At 41.1% G+C, this 22,355-nt stretch overlaps 2 protein-coding genes across 16 annotated transcripts in view; one reads left to right on the top strand and one right to left on the bottom strand.

Moving 5' to 3' along the window:
* The window catches only part of FYTTD1 (forty-two-three domain containing 1), a 33,691-nt gene extending 24,921 nt beyond the window's left edge, over positions 1-8,770 (bottom strand). Inside the window, exons 1-2 of one of the 4 annotated variants that reach the window (XM_037525382.2) lie at positions 8,696-8,770; positions 2,524-2,652 (exon numbers count right to left, since the gene is read on the bottom strand). In XM_037525382.2, the coding sequence (XP_037381279.1) occupies positions 2,524-2,557 (34 nt within the window). In that variant the 5' untranslated portion in view covers positions 2,558-2,652; positions 8,696-8,770. Of the gene's footprint in view, positions 1-2,523; positions 2,653-7,457; positions 7,491-7,767; positions 7,850-8,147; positions 8,337-8,695 lie in introns of those variants that run through there. The other 3 variants (XM_037525380.2, XM_037525381.2, XM_037525383.2) reach the window with 3 other exon arrangements.
* The window catches only part of RUBCN (rubicon autophagy regulator), a 78,471-nt gene continuing 64,760 nt past the window's right edge, over positions 8,645-22,355 (top strand). For 9 of the 12 annotated variants that reach the window (XR_008553848.1, XR_008553847.1, XR_008553849.1 and 6 more), the window contains exons 1-3: positions 8,645-8,991; positions 10,224-10,281; positions 11,567-11,608. Coding sequence is in view for 8 of the 12 variants with exons in the window: in XM_054700493.1 (XP_054556468.1) it covers positions 8,889-8,991; positions 10,224-10,281; positions 11,567-11,608 (203 nt within the window). In the remaining 4 variants the exon portion in view is untranslated. Of the gene's footprint in view, positions 8,992-10,223; positions 10,282-11,566; positions 11,609-14,907; positions 15,158-22,355 lie in introns of those variants that run through there. The other 3 variants (XM_037525375.2, XM_037525374.2, XM_054700492.1) reach the window with 2 other exon arrangements.

Genomic DNA, 22,355 nt, shown 5'->3' with positions numbered 1-22,355 from the left:
TTTATTATTTTTTTTTTTTTAAGATTTATTTTGTTTTATTTATTTATTTATTTATTTATTTATGCAAGCACTGGGTACAGTCAGAAGAGCGGGAGCGTGAGAGAATTCACCAGAGCCAGAGCGGGGAGCAGAGCAGGCAGAAGGACCGAAGTACACTGCTGAGGGGAGCAGCGGGCGGCAGGAGAGGTCCGCGCGCCATGTGGGACCCTCCTCCTGTGGCCGGGGAGCAGCCGGGGATCGAACTGGCGCCGTAGAGGCCGCGGGCAGCTTCGCAACCCAGCGCTCAACCGCTGCGCCACCAGGGAGGCCCTATAAATAAATCTTTAAAAAACAATTCGATTAAAAAAAAAAAAAGAAATTACTTAAAGTAAAAGATCACATTTTTACATACCCCATGAACCCAGTCAGTTCAGAGCATTTATCAGGTATTTAACATATGGTTGGCATAAGTGAATATACTTCTGACTTCTCAGAATGCTGAAATTATTTTAAAGAAATATATTTTAAAGAAATGTAATATAAAAATAGCATATATTCCATTTATAGCAATCTCTGCGTATAAATCACCGAAATTAAATACTCGTTTTCTATAGCTAAATACCTGTCACAAAATTTACTCAGGTTTTGCTATTCAAGTAACTATTAGGGAAAAATAAACCCTTGACTTTGTTTTTAAAGATTTATTTTTTATTTATATAATAGCTGGGGTATAGGCCAGAGATGTGGGAGGGTGAGAGGATTCATCACCAGAGACAGAGTGGGGAGCAGAACAGGTAGACAGACCGAAAGCACTGCTGAGGGGAGCAGCAGGCACGACAGGAGAGGTCTGCCATGCCATGTAGGAATCTCCCTAGCTGGCCGGGAATCGAACCAGTGCTGCAGATGCTGTGGATAGCTTTACTGCGCTGTGCTCAACCTGCCGCGCCACCAGGGAGGCCCTAAACCTTAATTCTTTTAACTGAGGTAACAATGGTTTAAGTTACAGATATATTTTTGAGGACATGCTGGCATATTAGTTGTGAACATTAGAACTATGTTCAACCCACTGGTTTTTCAACTGCAGGATAAAAATCTACTAGGGGGCCTCCCCGGTGGCACTGTGAAGCTGTGTGCAGCCTCAGCAGTGCAGGTTCTATTCCCGGCCAGCCAAGGAGATACCCACATGGCTGGCAGACCTCTCCTGCCTCGCCCGCTGCTCCCCTCAGCATTGTACTTCGGCCTGTCTGCCTGTTCTGCTCCCTGCTCTTTCTCTGGTGAATCCTTTCACCCTCCTGTGCGTGCCTCTGACCTGTACCCCAGTTATTGTATAAAAAACAAAGAAATCTTGGGCCTCCACGGTGGCGCAGCGGTTGAGCACTGGGTTGTGAAGCTGCCCGCAGCCTCTGCAGCGCCGGTTCGATCCCCAGCTGCTCCCCAGCCACCGGAGGAGGGTCCCACATGGCGCGCAGACCTCTCCTGCCGCACGCTGCTCCCCTCAGCAGTGTACTTCAGTCCTTCTGCCTGTTCTGCTCCCCGTTCTGGCTCTGGTGGATTCTCTCACCCTCCCGTGCTTCTGACTGTACCCAGTGCTTGTATAAATAAAATAAATAAATCTTAAAAAAAAAAAACAAAACAAAGAAATCTTTTTAAAAAATCTACTTAGGACTTAGTCTAGCAAACCTTTTTTTTGTATATTTAAAAAAGATCGAGTTTTAAAATTTTGACGTTTACTCTAAAACACTGATATAACTACTAAAAATGTTAGTCATATATATTGATAAGTTACTACCTCAACTCCATTTTGGAACAAAATGGTTATAAAATAAAAAAACTTTCAAATTATCAAAAATAACTGTATATGTAGAATTTCAAGATTGTTGGATCACATCTAAAGCATTCAATTCTGACTGTGACCATTAGAGGAGCCAACAAATCCTAAAGATACTGGATGATATTATAGAGTCTGCAAGTCATTTTCTATGCTGAATAGTTACCTCCATGTATTTAAAAAGTTCTCATATAGAAAAGGGAGTTTGTTTCCTGTAACTCTGTAGAAGTAATAGCTAGGTATGATGTAATTCAAATTAAGGGAATTTTCTAGTAAGTTTCTGTCTCCAGTAATGGAATATGTTGTCTTGTGAGGTGGTATGCTTTCACTGAATGTGTTTCAGCTAAATTATATAGTTATGCATCAGACAGAGTATTAAAGGGACAGCTCATTGGGAAGGACCTCACGGTATGTAAGTTCCTTTACAATTTTATAATGTTAAATGTAATTCAAACCCATAAACATAATCTTAATATAACCTTAAATATAATTTTAAAATATACTAAGGTTGTAGTACAATTTCATATTTTTAAGGAAATGTTACCATCTATTTAAAAGGTAACTTAAATTTTTACAAGATTTTGAAGATTAAACAAAAATCTCACAGTATAGAAAATACAAATCAAAGGGTACTGATATATTCATTCTTAGATATTAATAGTATACTGTGAGCCACAAATAACAGCTCTATATTAAAGCCTGCTTGCAAAACTTACCAGTATTCTGCTGGATTCCCCACCGCACTCTCATCCTGAACTGTCGGGCACCACTTTGCTGGAGTCTTCTATTTAGTCTTGGAAAATTCTGCTTCTTTCCTTCCTTTCGATTCAATTTGATGATATCATCTGTGATAGAAATGCCATAACTTGACTTAATGACTCAAGTATTCATATGTTCTAGTTATATACCTAGATATAGACATACTAGATAAATTTACTGTATTCCTAATTTTTTTTCTATTTTCAAAGCACTTCCATAAGAGGGTAATAATGATAAAAGTTTAAATCAATCAATATACTTGGAGCACTGAAGAAAGGTTTTGTGGGGAAAGGTCAAATCATTACCCAAAGCAGATCTACCAATTAATGAAGTGTTATTTATAGTATTTCTTTCCCTGATAAATGTAATTTAGCAAAAACCTGTTTACAGGGCCTCCCTGGTGGAGCAGCAGTTGAGCGCTGGGTTGCGAGGCTGCCTGCAGCCTCTGCAGCGCCAGTTAGATGCCAGTTAGATCCCCGGCTGCTCCCCAGCTGCTCCCCAGCCACTGGAGGAGGGTCCCGCATGGTGTGCAGACCTCTCCTGCGGCCCGCTGCTCCCCTCAGCAGTGTGCTTCAGTCCTTCTACCTGCTCTGCTCCCTGCTCTGGCTGTAGTGAGTTCTCTCACCCACCCTCCCTTCTGACTGTACCCAGTGCTTGTATAAACAAACAAACAAACAAACAAATAAATAAAAAACGTGTTTACAAAAGTTACTTACTCTTACTTTCCACAATTACAGCCACTTTTTAAAGATAACCACCTTTCAGTAAAACCATAGTCAAAACTAAAACATTTTAAGTTCATCTCAATTCAGAAAATATTTATTAAGCATAATAAGTATATTTGTATGTATAATAAATATATGTGGTAATCTGTATTGGAACAGAAGCAAAAATAAAATATGATCCCTGTTCTAAGTTTAAAATTACTGATGAATATAGATATGTAAATAATACAAGATTAAAGAAATACCATAATAAAGGCACAGTACAAAAAATGTGTTATTGGTTCTCCACTCCCCTACCAAAGTAGTTCATGGTTACTTTATTTTTCCCTCTTCACTGATCTCTCTTACTCTCATTAGTTCCAAAAACACTTTCAGATTTTTCCAAGATAATTCACAAATATCACATTACTCTCATACTGCAAGAGAACAATGTAAAGATTAGGAAACTATTGATATATGTACTTCAAACTGCTATTTCTGTCTATTAAAAGGAGGTTATTATTAGGAGCCAAAAACACTCATTTAAAAAATATCCAAAGTGGCCTCCCCAGTGGTGCAGGGGGTTGAGCACAATGCTATGAAGCTGTCCACAGCCTCTGCAGCATGGGTTCGATTCCCGGCTGGCCAGGGAGATTCCCACATGGCGTGGCAGACCTCTCCTATCATGCCCACAGCTCCCCTCAGCAGTGTATTTCGGTCCTTCTGCCTGTTCTGCTCCCTGCTCTATCTCTGGTGAATTCTCTTACCCTCCCGCGCCTCTGGCTTGTACCCCAGTGCTTCTATAAATAAATAAATCTTAAAAAAAAAAAAATCCAAAATGCCAGCATATTTGAAATACTTTGCTACTTTTAATTTTTAGTTATGTTTATAATCTGTAATCTACACTGTAGAAGGACCAAGAGGTCATTCCCAGTGAGATGACCTTTATAAAACTTGGTTAGTCAAAATGTACTTTTTTTTTAATGCTCCCGAGACTATAAATTTTGGTGTATTCTCATGGCTCTGCCTTGAGATTTCAGACTTCTGGTGAAGAATAAGTAGCACCTTTTTAAAGGATAGTAGTGCCAGCTCCAATATCAATTTTTGATGATAAAGCAAAAAATTCAATATGGTCAACAACTTCTTAGTAAAATTTCACTAAACTAACTTCCATTATTTTTTTTCTCAAACAGCTCCAAACACAAATATTCTAACAATTGTATCAATATAATCAGTCTTTTCTGAAGTTAGTGGAAGAAATGTAGATTAAAGGGATCCTTTTTATATTACTATTCTACGGTACCCATCTGTATTCTTCAAGACTCTTAATCAAATTCAAACAGGTAGTCATGTGATGTAATTCAATCCTTCAACTACAAAAGGGTTTATCAGAGTTAAGGTCACTAAAAAAAAAGTGCTTTTTTCCCTTTAAAAAAAGGGTTCAGATACATGAACACCCTAAATTTGCAAAGAGCAGAAAGGAAATAGAAATACTACTACACTGGGGAGCAATGGAAAAAAAAACTTATTTTGACTAACCAGATTTTATGAGAGAACAACAGATTATAAACATAACTAAAAATTAAAAGTAGCAAAGCATATCAAATATAAATTGTTTTATATTTAAACATTTTATTAGCTAAATCCTCAAATTAAATGAAGGATTCTTCCAATCTAAAAGAAGAATGTGGCTTCCTCCCACTTTGGGTAATGCGTAGATATCAAAAGAAAAAACCCATTATGATGAGCTACTTTTCTTCCACAGCACTAGGGGTATATATGTGGTAATAATAATCTCAATAGCAGTAACTGAGTACTAACAGGCATTGTCCTGACATGTATGCAAATCTCAAAACAATTCTATGAAATAAATACCCATTTTCAAATTAAGAAAAGTGAGCCACAATGAAGTCAGCTATAGTTAACTTTGGTACAACCATAACTTAAACAAAAAACAAAATTAGATCTAAAGTCTCTGCAGATGTGACGAAATATTCACAAAGCATAATAACTGTTCAAAATAGATACTTCAATTATAATAAAGTGAAAATCAAAACAAGCAACTATCCATCAGAGACACTGCAGGGGGTGAGGAGGGAGTAGGAGCAAGAAGAGCACAAGGGACTATGGTGATGGTACCCAGGTGAACTAGTGGCGGGAATTTCACGGGGGCTATAACTGAGATGAGAAAGCATACATTGTACAAAAACGAAGAATGATGTAAAATATATATATATAATAAAAAAATTTAAAAAAGCAATCAGGAAAAAAAAAAACCAAAATAGACACTACCTCATCTCTATAAAATTCTTACTTAAAAAAAAAAAGGCATCTGATAGAATGTTGTGTGGTCTAAGAGACTAAGCTGTTTTAAGTATCCACAACACATCATTTCTACATTCAGAAAATTATCTCTCAGCTCTCTTTACTTGAATATCTTAATCACCAAAGAAAATACATATTTGAAAAACCTAGAAACCTAAGAAATGCATTGATTATGAAAATTTACGTTTTTTAAAAGATTTATTTATTTATTTATTCATTCATTCATTTATTTATTTATACAAGAACTGGGGTACAGGCCAGATTTGTGGGAGAGTGAGAGGATTCACCAGAGAGAGAGCGGGGAACAGAACAGGCAGACTGACTGAAATACACTGCTGAGGGGAGCAGCAGGCGAGACAGGAGAGGTCTGCTCACCTTGTCCCCTGCCAGCCGGGATTGAACCTGCACTGCAGAGGTTGCAGACAGCTTTACAGTGCTGTGCTCAACCGCCTGCGCCACCAGGGGAGGCCCAATGAAAATTTATGTTTATGATTTCCTACTACATCAGTAACTTGGGGCTCTAGAGCCAAAATGAAAATCCTTGTTCCAACACTTGTTTTATGACTGGGCAAGTTATTTCTCTATGCCTCAGGTTTGGTAAAGTGGGCTGTCAACAAAGGTTTATATCTTGTATGTATTTATGTAAATACAGTGCTTGCTGTATACTAGGTGTGTTCTAAGCAGTCACATGCTTACTGACTCATGCAATATTTACAGCATCCTTCTGAGGTAGATAAGCACTATTACCCACTTTTTTCAGATGAGGCACCAAGAAGTAATTTGCCCTTGATCACATGGCTGGTAAGGGGCAGCTGCAGGATTTGAACTGAGACAGTGTGGCTCTCAATTCCATTCTCTTCATACTGAGGAATACACACCTCACAGTGTTACTATGAGGTTAAACTGAATTAACACATGTAAAATGCTTAGTCTGGTGAAGAGCAGGTAGTAAAGACTCAGCAAGCATTTGTTATTATACTCTTTCTTGGTCTTAGCTCAAAAAATGTGTCAGTCTTTTCGAGTTCACTACTGACTAGCAGTAGACAAGACTTGCGGCCAAACCTATTATTTCTTTAAAAACAAAAAAGCTATTATTTCTGATGAGGTACTTAATTCACATACGTGGTCCTCTTTAGTGGCAACCCTAGAAGCCAAGGCTTCTTGACTTCTAACTAAAAACTTTCGAGATAAAATCATAATAGAAAAACAGCGTTCTTGGAAAAGTTACACCTCTCTATCCACTATATATGGTCAGATACTTTTCAAATTAAAAATTATTCTGGGGCCTCCCTGGTGGCGCAAGGGGTTAAGCACCGCATTATGAAGCAATCCACAGCCTCTGCAGCACGAGTTCAATCCCAGGCCGACCAGGGAACTACCCACATGGCACAGCAGACCTCTCCTGTCTCACCCGCTACTCCCCTCAGCAGTGTATTTCAGTCAGTCTGCCTGTTCTGTTCCCCACTGTCTTTGGTGAATCCTCTCACCACCCCCCCCCCCCCGCATCTCTGGCCTGTACCCCAGTTCTCGTATGCATAAATAAATAAATCTTTTAAAAAAATTATCATTCTAGGCAAAAGAAGAGCAGGAAGAGGTAACTCGAACACCAAAACTTGAATCCCGACCCCCCAAAAAAAAAAAATGGAAATACTTTCAACCCAACTAGATCAAACCCCGCCAGGATGGGTAGGTCTCAACAGCGTTAGGGCTGAAATTTTAATTCCATCACCAATCTCTGCTTTTTACAATGCCACCAAACCAGGACTCCCTCCTCCAGGAGCTAGACCCCCTGCGTCACCTGGCTTCCCATCGCCCCAGGTAAATCTCTCCTAGGGATTTTGCTTCATTTTTTTTCTAATTACCTAACTTTGAGGCCTTTTTCCAGGCACCGGCCGATTAAAACACCATCTGATGAAGTCCTTGCCCAGCGCTATTTTCTTTCCCACAAACGCTCGAGAGCGGGGCCCCGTGTGGCCCCGAGGGGCGCGCCTGGTCACAAATGGCCAACTCTCGGCGGCGCCTCTACGCAGGCCCGGCACAGAAAATGCCCAACGAGCCCTTCTCAGAGCCGATTATTTCCACCGAACGCAGACCCGGCCTGGCTCTCAAGGACCTTCCTCAGAAAGGATGGCTCGGCCGGCCCATTCCCCCGGCTCCCCCGATAACGCCCACCTCGAACACACTCGAAGGGAAGCCGCCGAGTTTTCCTCACAAAGGGGGGGGGGTACCGCGGCCAGGGGCGCCCCTCGAGGGACGGGGGGACGCGGCCCCCGACCCTCCAAGCCCCAGGCCCACCGGGCCAGCCGTCCCCACGGTCCCCTCTCAGCCCCTCTTCACAGACGCCGGCCGACGGGATTCGGGTCCCTCGGACTCCACCACCCGCCCCGGCGGGCGCCCCCGTCTCTCCCCTCGGGCCCCGGCTCGGTTCCCCCCACCCGCGAGAAAACTCGGCCGACAACCGCGGTCAACCGCCCCTTCCCCCACAAATCTCGGCCCTTGGTTCCACCCATACCCTCCCCCACTCCAACTCGGTGTCCAAGCCGGCCCCTCACCCAAAGACATATCGATTTTGTCGAGGTTTTCATTGCTTCGGACTTTCGACGGAGGCGACGGGGCTGCCGCGGCTCCCATTAACCGGGTACCAAACCGGTTCATGGCTGGAGACTCGGCGCTGGAACAGTCAGCGGGGAAGGCCGGAGCCGAGGCCTGCCACCTCCCACTCGCGCGCGCAGGCTCGCTGCACCGAGGGAGCGCGCACGCGTGCTGGCGGCGTCCTCGCGCTCCCACCCGGGGCTGCGGGCGGGGGGAGGAGCGGCGAGGGCGGGGGGAGGGAGCGGTGGGGGCGGGGGGAGGGGCTACAGAGACGAGTGGCAGGCCAGAGCGGCCCCACGCGGGGACTAGCTCCTAGTGGCCCTTGCCGGACGGGAGGAAACATTGCACCCGCTGCTCTGGGCGCTTGCGAGGACAGCTGTTGTAGCAGTTCGCCTTGATGGCCCCTGAGCACATCAGAATCTCGGGCCTTAAGTGATATCACGTTCCTCCGTGTCCTCTGAGTCCCTCCTGCCACAGAAAAAGGTTCCCTAAACTTCTACGCACAAACCTTGCCCACCCCACCGCAATGCAGCCTCGGAGGCAGCGCCGACCCCTGCCAGAGTATATTGCAGCACCGCGTCCCAGCAACCCTCTCGCTCGGGCAGGCAAGCAACAACCCTGCAGCGTGAGGAGTCGCTGCGTCTGAACGCAAAACAGAGGCTGCAATGACAATTCTTACGTCACCTTACCAATGAAAGTACATGCTTACGTTTCTCGTATCTGTACCACTTCTCAACCGGCACTCTCACAACATTTTGCACAGCACTAGCGACCTTAATAGACCTCATCTTCTTTGGAAGAGGGGTAAGTATCTCTGCTTATTTGACTGCAATTTTCTCAGGTTCATTTATTTGCTTTGGGAATTGATAGGCGGATTCATTTTCTTACTAATCATCCCTACAGAAAACTTATTAATATTTGATGAATTCCTGCGTAATAACTTTTCTTTTCCTATTTACAAAACGTGGTAATTCCTCTTTACCTCATTCTCTTCCAAAGTAACTGCGCTTGTGTGGAAACATTCAGGTTATATCATCCTTAATACAACTGAGAACTGAGACATTTGCCCTAAAGAAAAAAACAGGGGCAGGTACTCTGTCCATTTAGAAATCTTTGCCACCTTCCTTGTCTCCTAAATTTTCTTTTTTAATTTCTAAAATTTTGCATAGAAATTAAACAGAGACCTAAAGTATCTCAAATCTCAGTAGCCTGTAGTTTATATTGTAATGTCAGAATATCATCAGTAATGTCGTTTTCAACTTCAACACCAGTGACATGTTTTATTATTTTTCTCTCGGAACCTAACATATTTCCAATTTTTATTAATAATAAAAGCTACATACCAGTTCCTCCTTCCACTTCTGAATGCAAAGGTTGCAGTGACAACAATAAAAGTACATGCAAATATTTCCCATATCTGAAGCATGAATGAAACCAAGAGCCATCACACAACTGTATATTTCTAACTGAAAGCAATGAACCATGAATTCTTTGTGAGCCTGGGTTATCTTATCTTAGAGAAATTTCTGGTTATTTATTAGATTTTTTGAAATATCATAAATAACTTCTAATGATTAAAGGTCAAAGGTCAAGTCATTTTTTTCCCAAAGACAAACTATGACCATATAAGAATAGTGAATCAGCCAAGGACAGAGCTGTAAAGGGGTACAAGAAACTTCAATGGCGGAGGACTCAATAAGACTCCAGAACAAAATACTGCACATCAAGGACAACAGCACTTATGCTTTTAGTATAATATGCCTAATATTACTTCTACCCCCTCTCCAGATTACTAAGAACTAGGATAAAAAAAAGGTTATAGAAATAAAAGTATTCAGTAGACCTAGATTTTATTGAGCAGTACCTTTCTCACTCCAGTCAATTCAATGTGTGAGCTTGGAAGCTGGGTCTCTTCAAAACAAGGAAGTAGTTATTCTAACAATATGTTAGAATTAGTTATTCCTAAGATTGCTTAGTGTGTTCTAACGTCCTCTAAACACAAGACATTTTTCTCAACACTATCCTTTTCTCACTAGAAATATCTTCTACAATCCTACAATCTCTGCTGAGTAACGTGCAGGGAGGGTCATTAGGGTAAGTTTATCATTTTATGGGAGAAAATTAATATATTTAGAGTTTGGATGCATTTTATACTTCAGGTACTTATAGGTCTAGAAATAAAAAATATAAAAATATGAAATATAAAATCCTCCATACCACCAATGTATAAAGATTCCCTTTTATCTTACTTTTCCTCCCCAAACTGAAACCCCAACCCAAATCTCCTTAGCTCTAAAGGGAAATGCCTCAATATTTCATTAAGCAATCTTCGCTTTTGTGTTTTAAATTTTCAGATTTCCCCAGGGATCTGAGAGTCTCAAAGCAATCATCCAGATACCAAAGGGGGGGGGGGGAAACAAGAGAAAAAGAGGCATTGTATGTAAGGATAGGTCAGTAACACACAAAATAATACAGGCTTCCCTCACAAAGAGAATAGTAGAAGGTTCCTATTTGCTATGTTTTGGTAGGTTATTTTGAAATCTGGGAATGCTCAAAATTTTTTTTTATCCAGTTTAATAGTATAGCATTCCCAGGCCAAAAAGTAACTTACCAGATCATACCAAATAGGAATTGTCCTACTTTCAGACAGCAGTGCAGGGTTGGGGGAGCGGTCCTAACCAAACTGCTTTCTGAGATACACACAGGAAAAGGGAAGATACAGATAAGCCAAGAAATCTGAACTGGGGCTTGTCCAAGAAGTCAGTCAGCCAGCTATGAGGGCTGGAGTTAAAAGGTCATCCCTGCAATTTTCTAGGCCATGTGGGGCAGCTATTGATTTAATCATATATTCATTAAGAACCAGACTTGTAATAAACCCTGGGGATAAAATGGTGAGCAAGATGGATGTGGTCCCTATTTTCACACAGCTTGCAAAGCAAAAAATGTTTTCTGAGCATCTACTCTGAATAAGGCACTGGTGCTAGACACTGGGCAATACAATCTTTGTATGGAGTACAGCAGTTCATCAGTTTGATCTAAGTCAAAATAAACACAGAATTTGAGTAGTTGCCCTCTTTAGAGGCTTGATTTCATCCAATGTAGATAAGGCAATATCTAGGATTACCTGATAAATTACAAGACCAATTAAATTTTAATTTCAAATAAACAATGAGCAATTTTTAAGTATGTTTGCTCCAGGTTTCAGATAAACATCAATTTTTTTAGCCACAGTGTGTTGCATGCAATATTTAAAATATATTTTTACAATATATTTTTACTCAACAGTTAACTGTATCTGAAATTCAGATTTCACTGGGAGTCATATTTTTATTTGCTAAATTTGGCAACGTTAACATACTTTTCTATTAACACTTTCTAGCTCTCTCCACAATGTGCGTGGAGTACCACCTTCTTTTCAAAGGTAAGCACAACTCTTATACATTTACCATTTCACTTTTATCAATTTGATATATCTTTTGTTTTCCTTTTTCAGCTTTATTGAGGTATAACGAATAGACACTAAAAGATATTTTAAATGCATGCAGTTTACACAGGTGTACAGTATATACACCTGGGAAAATACCACCATAATCAGGATTATAAATACAGTCATCAACCTCAAATTTTTTTTTTTTATAGTTAAAGAGCAGGTTTATTAGAAAAGAAAGGACTAAGGAGTAAAAGATACTTGCATAGACACAAGCAGGCAGGAAGAGCTGCCCCAAAAGGGACAGGTTTGCTAAGAAAGGCCTGCATGGTCGCAGGGAGGTGGCTTTGAGGAGAGCTGAAGCCCTGGCATGGTATAGGTCATGGGCAGGCAGGAAGGCTGCTGGCCTGAAGAGGGAGAGAGTTAGTGAAAGGAAGCACCTGCATAGTCACAGGTGGGCCAAAGAACTGCTGCCCAAACTCAAAATTTTTCTTGTGCTCTGTCCTTTATAATTCTTTCTCCCACGCACTACCTTATGTTTTCTGTCACTATAGATTAATGGGCATTTTCTAGAATTTGATAAAAATGAACTCCTACAGTATATACTTTTTTATCTGGATTATTTTACTCAGCATCATTGTTTCCACTCTGTGTGCCTCTTGTTCTGTGTCTTGCCTTATTGCACTGACTGGTGTCTCCAGTACCATGTTTAATAGGAGTGGTGAAAATGGACATCACCACTCATATTTTGCCTCACTCCCATATTAAGTATATTAGATTTTTTTAGATGCCCTTTACCAGGCATCTGCTACTGCTCATATTTTGTTATAACTTTCTCTTTTCATGAGTAACATTGGTATATAATTTCTTTCTCTTGTAATATCTTTGTCTGATTTTGCTATCAACTCTTGCTTTTCAGAAGAGGATTTTTAGATTTCATATCTTGATTTAATTTGTATTAATGCTGGTATTATACAAGATACTTATATGCACAGTAGTTTTTCTTTCCTGCTCAATTCTTCTCAATCTATCCACCTTGATACTGTTTCCTGCTGTAGTAGCTTTTTCTTTGCTGTTTTGCAATAGCTTCCTGTTCCTTTTTTGGATTGCCCTTTTCCTTCGTTCTAAACTTTTGCTGTTCTAGTCTTCTGCATTTTAATCTCAGGATTTATTCATTCATTTATTCAGTTTGAGTTCCTACTATGTGCAACAAACTGCTATAGTACAGTCATGTAGCAGAGAACTTGATGGGCAGCATTGCAGGCATAGCTGGAAGCATTAATATCTCCAAGTGCCTGAACACTTGTTTTCACTGACTAAGGAAACTGTTCTGGGTAGACAGGGGAACTTGAAGGGGAATTCTGCCGGGAATCAGGGGCTAGATTTTTAGCTCTCTCCTTATTAGGCTTTGTCTTCTCTGGGCAGGGCAGGCATCCTGGCAAGCATATCTTTATTTACATAAAGATTGTTTCTTTTTGAAAAGATATCCTCAGTTTGTACTAGATAAATCAGTAGTCTATGAAGGTTCTGAAGAGACAGGATTCCAGGGACATGCAGCCTTTAGACGTTCTTCCTTCTCCTCATGCTTCTCTCTTTGCTCCCTGACTTCCCTGGTCTTGCACAAAGGGGCCAGGTTGAACTTGGACTAATTCTCATTTGTACCTTTCCTTCAGTAGACAATCTTATCTCTTGACCAGCTTTATACAGCTAGAGTTGCACACTGCTGGGACAGAGGTGAACATTCTTCAAATGTGCTAAGGATTTGCTCAGTCCAGAAATAAGATTTTAAAAATTTCATTGTAATTTTCTAAAATTTTAATTTTTTAAAAAGTTTTATTTATTTATTTATACAAGCACTGGGTACAGTCAGAAGCGCGGGAGGGTGAGAGAAATCTTAATTTGTATGATTGCCCATGGGTGGCAATGTGTTTTCCTCCTGTATAACTGAATAAATGAACCAATAGAAATGCTTAAAGAAAGTGGAAATGTTGATGTAAGGACAAAATAGAAACCAATCAATTCAAATTAAGAAAAATCTTGAAGAGTTTTTAAAATGATTCCGTTTGATATGCACTACTCTAAGCTGTATTACAGAGAAAAAGAATTTCAGAAATCAATAAATTTGGAAAATTAGTGAACTGTTCATTAAAACTGGCCAAAGACTTCTAATAATGCTAGACTGTAGAAAAAACAGAAAGTAACTTAAAATACACCTAAAAGTTATCATTATAAGTGAAGAAATTTCCATATGAAACACTAAAATTTTGGTTATATTGATCAAAATGCAGTCATAAGAAAGCACAAACCACACTAAGATCCTTATCTATTTTTTTAAAACTTTTTTTTAAGCATTTGGGGAAAATATCAGAATATCTGAAGCTCTACATACTCATTTGGCAACATTCAAATATAGCTCAGGTGAAACTTCCCTTCATGGATGAAACATGGGATTTCCAATTCAGATAATTTTTGCCATTATCTTACAATTGGGTCACTTCACTCATTGGCAATACCTGCTTGCCCCCTTAAGATCCTTCCAATCTCTTTTCATATTTCTTCTTCCACCCTTACCACCAACTCTTCCCTCTCCACATTGTCAAAAGCTTTCTAACCAAGTTTGATCAAAGCACTTAATGATTTGCTTATCCTTGATTTGCATGCATGTTTCAGGATAAAACCCTTATGTTTTCAAGATAAAATCCAAAGTCCTAGAATTACACATCATTATCTGGTCCGCAGGGAACCCATACCATTCTGTCTCCCACCTCTTCCAAACTGATCACTATTTGAAACTGGCAGTTCCCCAATCAGCATGCTTCCTCTGTGTTTTCTCTCCACTGTCTCTTCCTAGCCAACTATCTTAAAAACTCTGACACAAAACCTCCAGAAAACCTTCCCCAAAATCTTTGTCTTCTTCTTCCTGTTTGATCCCAAAGCAACTGTGCTCTTCAGTTTGCGAGCATCTTCACTGATAAGCTTGAAACTCCCCTTACTCCCAACAAGTGTAGGTGTAGGTGGAGAGGTTAACTGTACTTTAATTAAAACCAGCGTTATCTCCTAATCTAGACCTTGACTAAGTCTGACTCAAAGGATGGCGGGGGACAGGCAAGTGCAAAGGCCCGCAAGCCAAGCACAGACTGGCCTTGGCAGGTGTTTCAGACCCGCGTGCCCGCCGCCAGGGTCCTTTTTCCGCAGCGAGCGCGTCCTGGGATTGGTTAGGGCGGTGCATGGCGGGAACGGCCGGGACTTCCCAGTGCTTGCTGGGAGTTGTAGTTCTCGGAGCCGGAAGTGGGGGTGGCTGGGCTAGAAGCTGCAGCTGAGGCAGCAGTCACCGCTGCTGCTGTCACCCGGGTGTAGTGCATCACCGTGATCCCACCCGCCGTGGGTGTCTCCTCCGTTCCCGGGAAGCGCCGGGAGCCCTGAGGGGCGAAGCGGCAGGAACCCTGTCTTAAAAGAAGAGGCGACGTCGTAGTCCCGGATGCGGCCGGAGGGCGCTGGAATGGAGCTCGGTGGCTGCCAGGAGCCCCTGCCCGAGGAGAGCAGGTGGGCTGGGAGGGGCTCGGGGAGTCGCGGGTAGAAGGGTGCGCCCAAGGAACGGAAGGCTTGGGCGGCTCGGAGAGCACGGGGAGAAGTGCCAGTTGCGACCTTCGGGCCACTGTCGTGGGCGACTTGTTTGGGAAGAATTTCGAAAGGGGGCTCGGACAGGGCGTGGATAGATCGAGGGAACGGGCTCAGTGGGGGTCAGGTGGAGGTGGTTGGTAGGTATATTGAGGGCGGGGGAGTAGAAGTGGGTCGAGGTTCAGATCCAAGGCTGCTGAGAGGAGGTGGCTCTGGGGAAGTTATGCACTGAGAGTATATAGGCCAGAGTGTATAGATATGGGTAGGGCACGAGGTTGCTGCCCGGACTGAAACCTGACGGTGAGAGCGAGATGGGCCAATACCAAGAAGGTTGATATAAGATTGTGAGAGCAAAGGTTAGGCATTGTGACTGACCTGTAAAGAAGCTTAGGCAGGGGATGAATGTGAAGAAAACAGAAAGAATGAGGGACGGTTGTTGAAAGTGCCCAATTGTATTGGCAGTGGTGTGGGGGTGGGGTCCTGCTAATGAGATTTGAAATTGTGTGTGTGCCCTTTGTCAATGCTGGATCCCTGTTAGAGTGTCACGACCTCTCTGTTATTTCCTTTCCCTTTTCAGAGCGTTCACTTCTTTTCCACAATGCATTCTAAGCGGCTTCACAATTTTATTTACGAGGAATTGTCACCAAGTTCATACCTTTTAGAAATTAGAGAATTTATGATTTTAAAAGCTTTGATAAATGGTGGCTTAGGCTGTAGGGTGCTTCCTGTATTTGGGGTTTGCTTCATTAATAACTCTAGTTTTAATCTCTTAAGAATCTGGTGTGATGACAGAATGGAGGAGGAATGTGGCCTAGGGGAGTCGTGCTTGACTTTGAAAAACATTGAGATATAGTGATGGCCTCAGAAGCAGCTGGGGTGTAGAGATTGGAAATAGAATAATCTGGGAAAATATCAGCAGGGGAAAATTCATGAGATGTTGTGCCTGAGTGAAGACCAGGCTGTTTTTAAGGGCAACTCCTTTTTTATGTGCACAGTTAGCCTGTGACTTACTGTATAAAACCTGGACTGACCAGACATTTAGAGTCCTGTGTGAGATCTGTTAATGATGTGTTCAGTGAAACTGAACCTCTTACTTCCCTTTTCCATGTTTCAGTTTCTGCTTATGTATATTTGGCTATTTATTTTTCCTCCAGATGTCTATGAAATGCTTCCTGTAAAAGTACCATATAAATTGTTAAAGAAATTTTAGTGTAATTTTTATTTTCCTCTACTAGTTTATGTGGGAAAGGTTGGGTCAGAAATTCAAGCTCAGATTTCCTCCTCATCTAGTTAAACATCTAGCTGAGCTAGTTATTCATTTAATGTATTTAACAAAGACCACATGCAAGGTACTGCTTAAAAGTCTTCCAAATATTAATTTATTTAACCTCATAACAACTGTATGATGTAGGTAATATTCATAGCGCCATTTAACAGATGAGGAAACTGAGATATGGATGGACAGGATAAATAACTTGCTAAGGTGACACACTGAATCATGGTGGATCTGGGATTCAGACCTAGACAGTCTGGCTCCAGAGCCTGCACTATATTTATTTATATAGTCCAGAAGTTTTATTTTAGTTTCTTCCCCACAGCTGTCACACACCTATGAATTCACAGGTAATGGATTCCAGCAGCTCAGGCTCCTTTCCATTGGTCCTCGCCAAGTGTGCTTCTCTGGGTGGAACAGGTTGACACTTCCATTGAACCTAAGTACCTTTCTTTTTGGCTTCCTTTTTTTTTTTTTTCTGATCATTTTCTTTCACAAGTTTCAGGAAGCTCTTAGTTTATGCTTAATATACTCAATATACACATTAATTTTCTTGGCAAGAATCTTATCCTTGTTTGTACCACTGCATGCTGGGTGACATTATAGATTCTTCTATTTTGATGGGGCATTCCTTTTTGAATAGCGCCCACCCCCTTGTTGTCTACAATATCACCTTTCTTGTAGATTTGCAAGTCTGTGGCCATAGGAACAACTCCATGTTTTCTAAAAAGACCCTAGAAAACATATAGCGGATGCCTCTGCTCTTTCCTTTTGTGTTGGTCATTTTGGCAACTTAATGGAAGATGGTAATTCTGACTAAAAGGAAAGAGTCTGCACTTTTTAAAAACATTTTTTTAAGGGGAAGATTTATTAGGAAAAGGAACAGAGAAGAGGACACTTGCACAGCCACAAGTAGGCACAAAATAAAAAGCTTTTCTAATGCCTATACTGTGTACTTTCAGTATGTCTCATTATGCTAATATACTGGGACAAAGAAATGCATAAAATACTTTTTTTTAAAAGATTTATTTATTTATGCATATAGGAGCTGGGGCACAGGCCAGAGATGCAAGGGATGAGAGGATTCACCAGAGACAGAGCGGGAAACAGAACAGGCAGATCAACCGAAATACACTGCTGAGGGGAGCAGCAGGCAAGACGGGAGAGGTCTGCCGCACCATGTGGGTTTCTCCCTGGCTGGCTGGGGATCGAACTCGTGCCGCAGAGGCTGCAAACTGCCTCATAGTGCGGTGCTTAACCCCTTGCACTACCAGGGAGGCCCCATAAAATACTTTTAAAGCATTCTTTACCCATTATTCAGGCCAGAAGTTGTCTGGTGAAACTACTATACAATTAAAGGGATGGTTCTTTTAGCATTGACCGGTGACCCTAGATTGCCTTGGGCTGTGCAATCTACTCAGTGCTTGTGAGGTTGGAATCCAGCTTGTGCACTGTTTTCCTGTTATTGTGCCCCAGATAGAGTCAGAATTCAAGTATTAAGATATATGTTACTCTCTCCAAACTAAGATCATTTCATTGATCCAAAAACTTTTCTTCCTCTGGTCTCTTAGTTATTAGCATTTTGCTCAATCAACCTAGCCAGACCTTCAGAGTGAAATCTGATAATTCCCTCTTTTTTATTTCCCATGCCTAAGCAGGTATTTGAATTCTGTTCCTGATTTTTCTTTTGAAGCTTTATTTATAACTCCATTTCTAAATATATTGACTTATCTTACTAAAAATTTAGGGAATAGTATTGCTTCAGGCATAGCCAAATGTAGGTGCTTAAAAAAAACTGTCCATATCTCTAGACTCTGTTTCCTGGATGTGTTTGCTTTATTTTCAGGCAGATTTTTCTCCAGGATAACTCTTAGCAACTTCAAGTTTAGCAATCCCAAATGGGATGAGGTACAGCAAACGTGAAAATTCTGGGGCTCTTTTGGCACTGACTTCCTTGAGTTATGTTCCTGTTCTTGTAATCAGAGTATGAAATATCTGCACAGTCAGGCAGATATTATATGATTTATATGCCCAATCCTGGATCCTAGGGTGAAGCTTTCTTGGAACTTTATGGACTAGATTAAGTGGTTGTGGGGTGATTCCTCTATGGAAAATTAGGGTTCCATTACCAAAATAAAGGGACGTGAATTCTGGGCAGATAGGATCTTATTATGTCTCATTTTGGATAATCTCAGTACCCTCCTAACTATTTCTCCAAACTGAATGCAGCCTCCCATTCCAGACAACCTCCACACTGCTGCCTGCTTTATTTTTCAGAAACAAATTTACTATAGTATTTTGCTCCGAAATGTTCAGTGGTTCTCTTTGAAACTCAAAATAGTCAAAATTCATTTCATTTAATCTATACTTTCGTCCTTATGTAGTTCCCAGTTACAAAACCATGATAATCTCTTACTCTTACACCCCCGTCTTCACTATTCTCATTCTTGTTCCTCTGCATTCCCTGAAATGCCTCCTCCTTTGCCTGGAGAGCTGTTAGTCATTCATTAAATAATGCTCCTTTAGAAGGCATTCCTGACCTGCCCTTTCCATCTCTTTCATAGCATTTTTCACTTTATAGCATAGTTATATAAGGGCGCATTTCCCCCATTGCATTCTGAATACATTGGGGAATGGGTGTTCTTTAACCAACACAAACCCAGTGCCTTCTACAATGCCTGACATATAGTTGGTGTTCATGAATATTTGTGTAAGGAATGAAAATGTTAACAATTTGGTCATGCTTCTTATTGTTGGGCTGGTGCCAGTGGCACTGTTGTCATTGAAAAGGTCCCTTTTGGGCCTCCCTGATGGCCCAAGGGTTGAGATGCAACATATAAAGCTATCTGTAGCCACAGCAGCATGAGCTCGATTCCCAGCCAGTCAGGGACATGGCGCAGCAAACCTCACCTGGCTCGCCTTACGGCTCCCCTCAACAGTGTATTTCGGTCAATCTGCCTGTTCTGTTCCCCACTCTGTCTCTGGTGAATCCTCTCACCCCCCACAACTCTGGCCTGTACCCTAGCTCTTGTATGCATAAATAAATCTTTAAAAAAAAAAGTCCCTTTTATCCCTTTCTCCCTATTCACTTTCACATTTATCTTCATTTTGTATTTTCTTCCCTTTCCCTTTTTCCATTGACCAATGATTTTTTACAACTGATAGCAAAATGGGAGGATCACATGATTTTAGAGCAATCCACAGTTAGTCCAATTAATAGTACAAAGTCCTCCAGAGAAACATACTTTTTATGCTTTTAGGAAAAATGCTATTGTTAGAACCCAAGAGGGAAAGCTGTAAGAACTAAAAGAAAAGACCCTAAACTGAAGCTTTTCTCCACATCTACCTTCCTCACAGCTGTTTTTTTTTTTTATATCTGCTCGATCACTTCTTCCACTAAATTGCATTTCTCCCATTTTTTTGTTTTGCAATCTTTCCTCCATAAGATTCACCAAACTTACCATGTCTCTCTACCATTATAGCCACTACTCACATGTGCTAATTTAAGTTTAAATAAAAACTGAAATTTTAGTTCTTTGGTCACACTACTGAGCTTTTTAAGTCCTTAATCACCACAGTGGCTAGGGGCTGCCATATAGAACATTTCCATCATTACATAATGTTCAGTTGAACAATACTATTAAATCTGATTTTTTTCAAGAAACAACTAAAGTATGCTTACAATAGTTTTAGTTCTTCTGGATTAGGCTCACTTGAGATTTAGCCCACACTTGCATGAGAGGAGAAAAGATTATTAAAGGCACTTATAAAATGTAATAGCTAGCTAGGGACTTGGCAAACTATTTCTCAAAGTTTGTGAGGCAATTTCTTATGTCAGTGAAATTCACAAAAAAACCTGCTGGCTATTAGAACTGAAGAGACAATTGATTTTTGACTAGAAAATAGTCAGTAGAATTCCATAATTTCCAAAGGATTCTAAGAGTCTCTATACAAGGTCTCCATATGAAGAGAGTCTCCATATGAACTTGCTCATTTGGATACTTTTGAGAAGAAAGCAACAAGTAATGGTCGTGCTCTTGGTCCCCTTCCATGTCCTTTAAGACCGTGGTTTTTTCTTTTTTGCCTCAAGAGTCCTTGAGAGTTTTCATGTTTTGAAGTTTTGTTTCCTCCCGCCCCATCCTACTTTTGTTATTTCCTCACTGTATTATTGGTCGGAGAATATGTCTGTAGTACTTTTACTTAAGAGGATTTATGGACTTTTACAAGTGTGCGCATTGGTACAAGGCCAGTTTTTGTGACTGCTCTATGGGTTCTTAGAAGAAGTGTTTTTCAGGATGTAGTGTTCTAGATGTAATGGAACAATAGAACCTTTTAAATTGTATATTACTCAGCTCTTCTAGTTATTTTTTTACTTTTGATTTTCATGATCTTAATGTTAATCTCCCATTACTGTTGTTTTTTCCCTTTCCCTTTCCATCTTCATTTCTATTTTTGTTGTATGTTTAGACAGTTTTTATTTCCTCTGTGTGTGTGCATGTGTGTGTGTGTTTTGTTTTCTATATTCCAGACAATGCTGTTATAAACATAAACATTCATGGGAGCTAATATCTTCATTGTGCCTTCATTGTCTTTAACAAGACTTGCCTTGAATACAGCCTTGATATTGAAGCCCATGTGCACTGTTAATTTAGCCCTTGAACCACCACAGGTTCTTATCCCACGAAACTGTAAAAAGGAATTCACAGACATTTTAGATAAGTAAGTAGAGAGAAACAAACTTTTTTAAAGAAAGTAAAGTTCATTTAAAGGAAGAAAGTAAGGACTCCCAGATACGCTGTTCTTGGGAGGGGCAAGGAAGCTGTTGTGGGCCCATGTCTAGGGGTACTTAAACCTTTTTATCCCCTCTACTATAAAATCTGGTCATCCTGTTTGTGATTGGCACTCTCACAGTGGCCATACTCCCCCAGGTAACTGTGTTCAGCTTCCCAGCTCTTACCTTAGTCTTTCACTGCCCCTGTCCAACGTCTCTTATAATTTACTGCCCTCATTAGCCCTCCTGGATTTCTCTGCAGTTTTCTCAGAAGCCTCTTTAACTCTCCTGAAGTCGCTGCCTGTGCTATCCCTGAAAATGCCTACTTAACCCTAACTTACCCTGGGACTCAATATTCATGTCCTAGTTTTCTCTTACAATTCTGTTTAATTGGCTGTTTTGTTTTAAACAACTGAGTTTATTCCACGGACATTTATTTTTATCTCCTGTTTGGTCTTAATTCTATCATCTTTTCAAAATGATTTTTATAATGTTCTCTTGGTATTTCCTTTCCTTAGCTTTTTTTTTTTTTTTTTTTTTAAAGATTTATTTATTTATTTATACAAGCACTGGGTACAGTCAGAAGCACAGGAGGGTGAGAGAATCCACCAGAGCCAGAGCGGGGAACAGAACAGGCAGACTGACGAAATACACTGCTGAGGGGAGCAGTGGCGAGACAGGAGAGGTCTGCGCGCCATGTGAGATCCTCGCCGGCGGCTGGGGATTGAACCTGCGCTGCAGAGGCTGAGGGCAGCTTCACAGTCCAGCGTTCAAACACTGCACCACCGGGGAGGCCCCTCCTTAGCTGTTTTTAAGATAGTCTAGTTTTAGTTCTAATGACAGTTACCGTTTTTTGTTTTCTTTTTTTAAAGATTTATTTATTTATACAAGAACTGGGGTACAGGCCAGAGGCGTGGGAGGATGAGAGAATTCACCAGAGACAGAACGGGGAGCAGAACAGGCAGACGGACCGAAAACACTGCTGAGGGGAGCAGCTGGCAAGACAGGAGAGGTCTGCCGTGCAATGTGGGTATCTCCCTGGCCGGCCGGGAATCTATCCCATGCTGCAGAGGCTACAG

The sequence above is a fragment of the Talpa occidentalis genome, unplaced genomic scaffold (assembly GCF_014898055.3).
Source record: "Talpa occidentalis isolate TD23 unplaced genomic scaffold, MPIMG_talOcc4v2.1 talOcc4.4, whole genome shotgun sequence".
Taxonomy (NCBI): domain Eukaryota; kingdom Metazoa; phylum Chordata; class Mammalia; order Eulipotyphla; family Talpidae; genus Talpa; species Talpa occidentalis.
The sequence above is the reverse complement of the archived record's forward strand: the minus strand, read 5'-3'. Positions and strand labels throughout refer to the sequence as shown.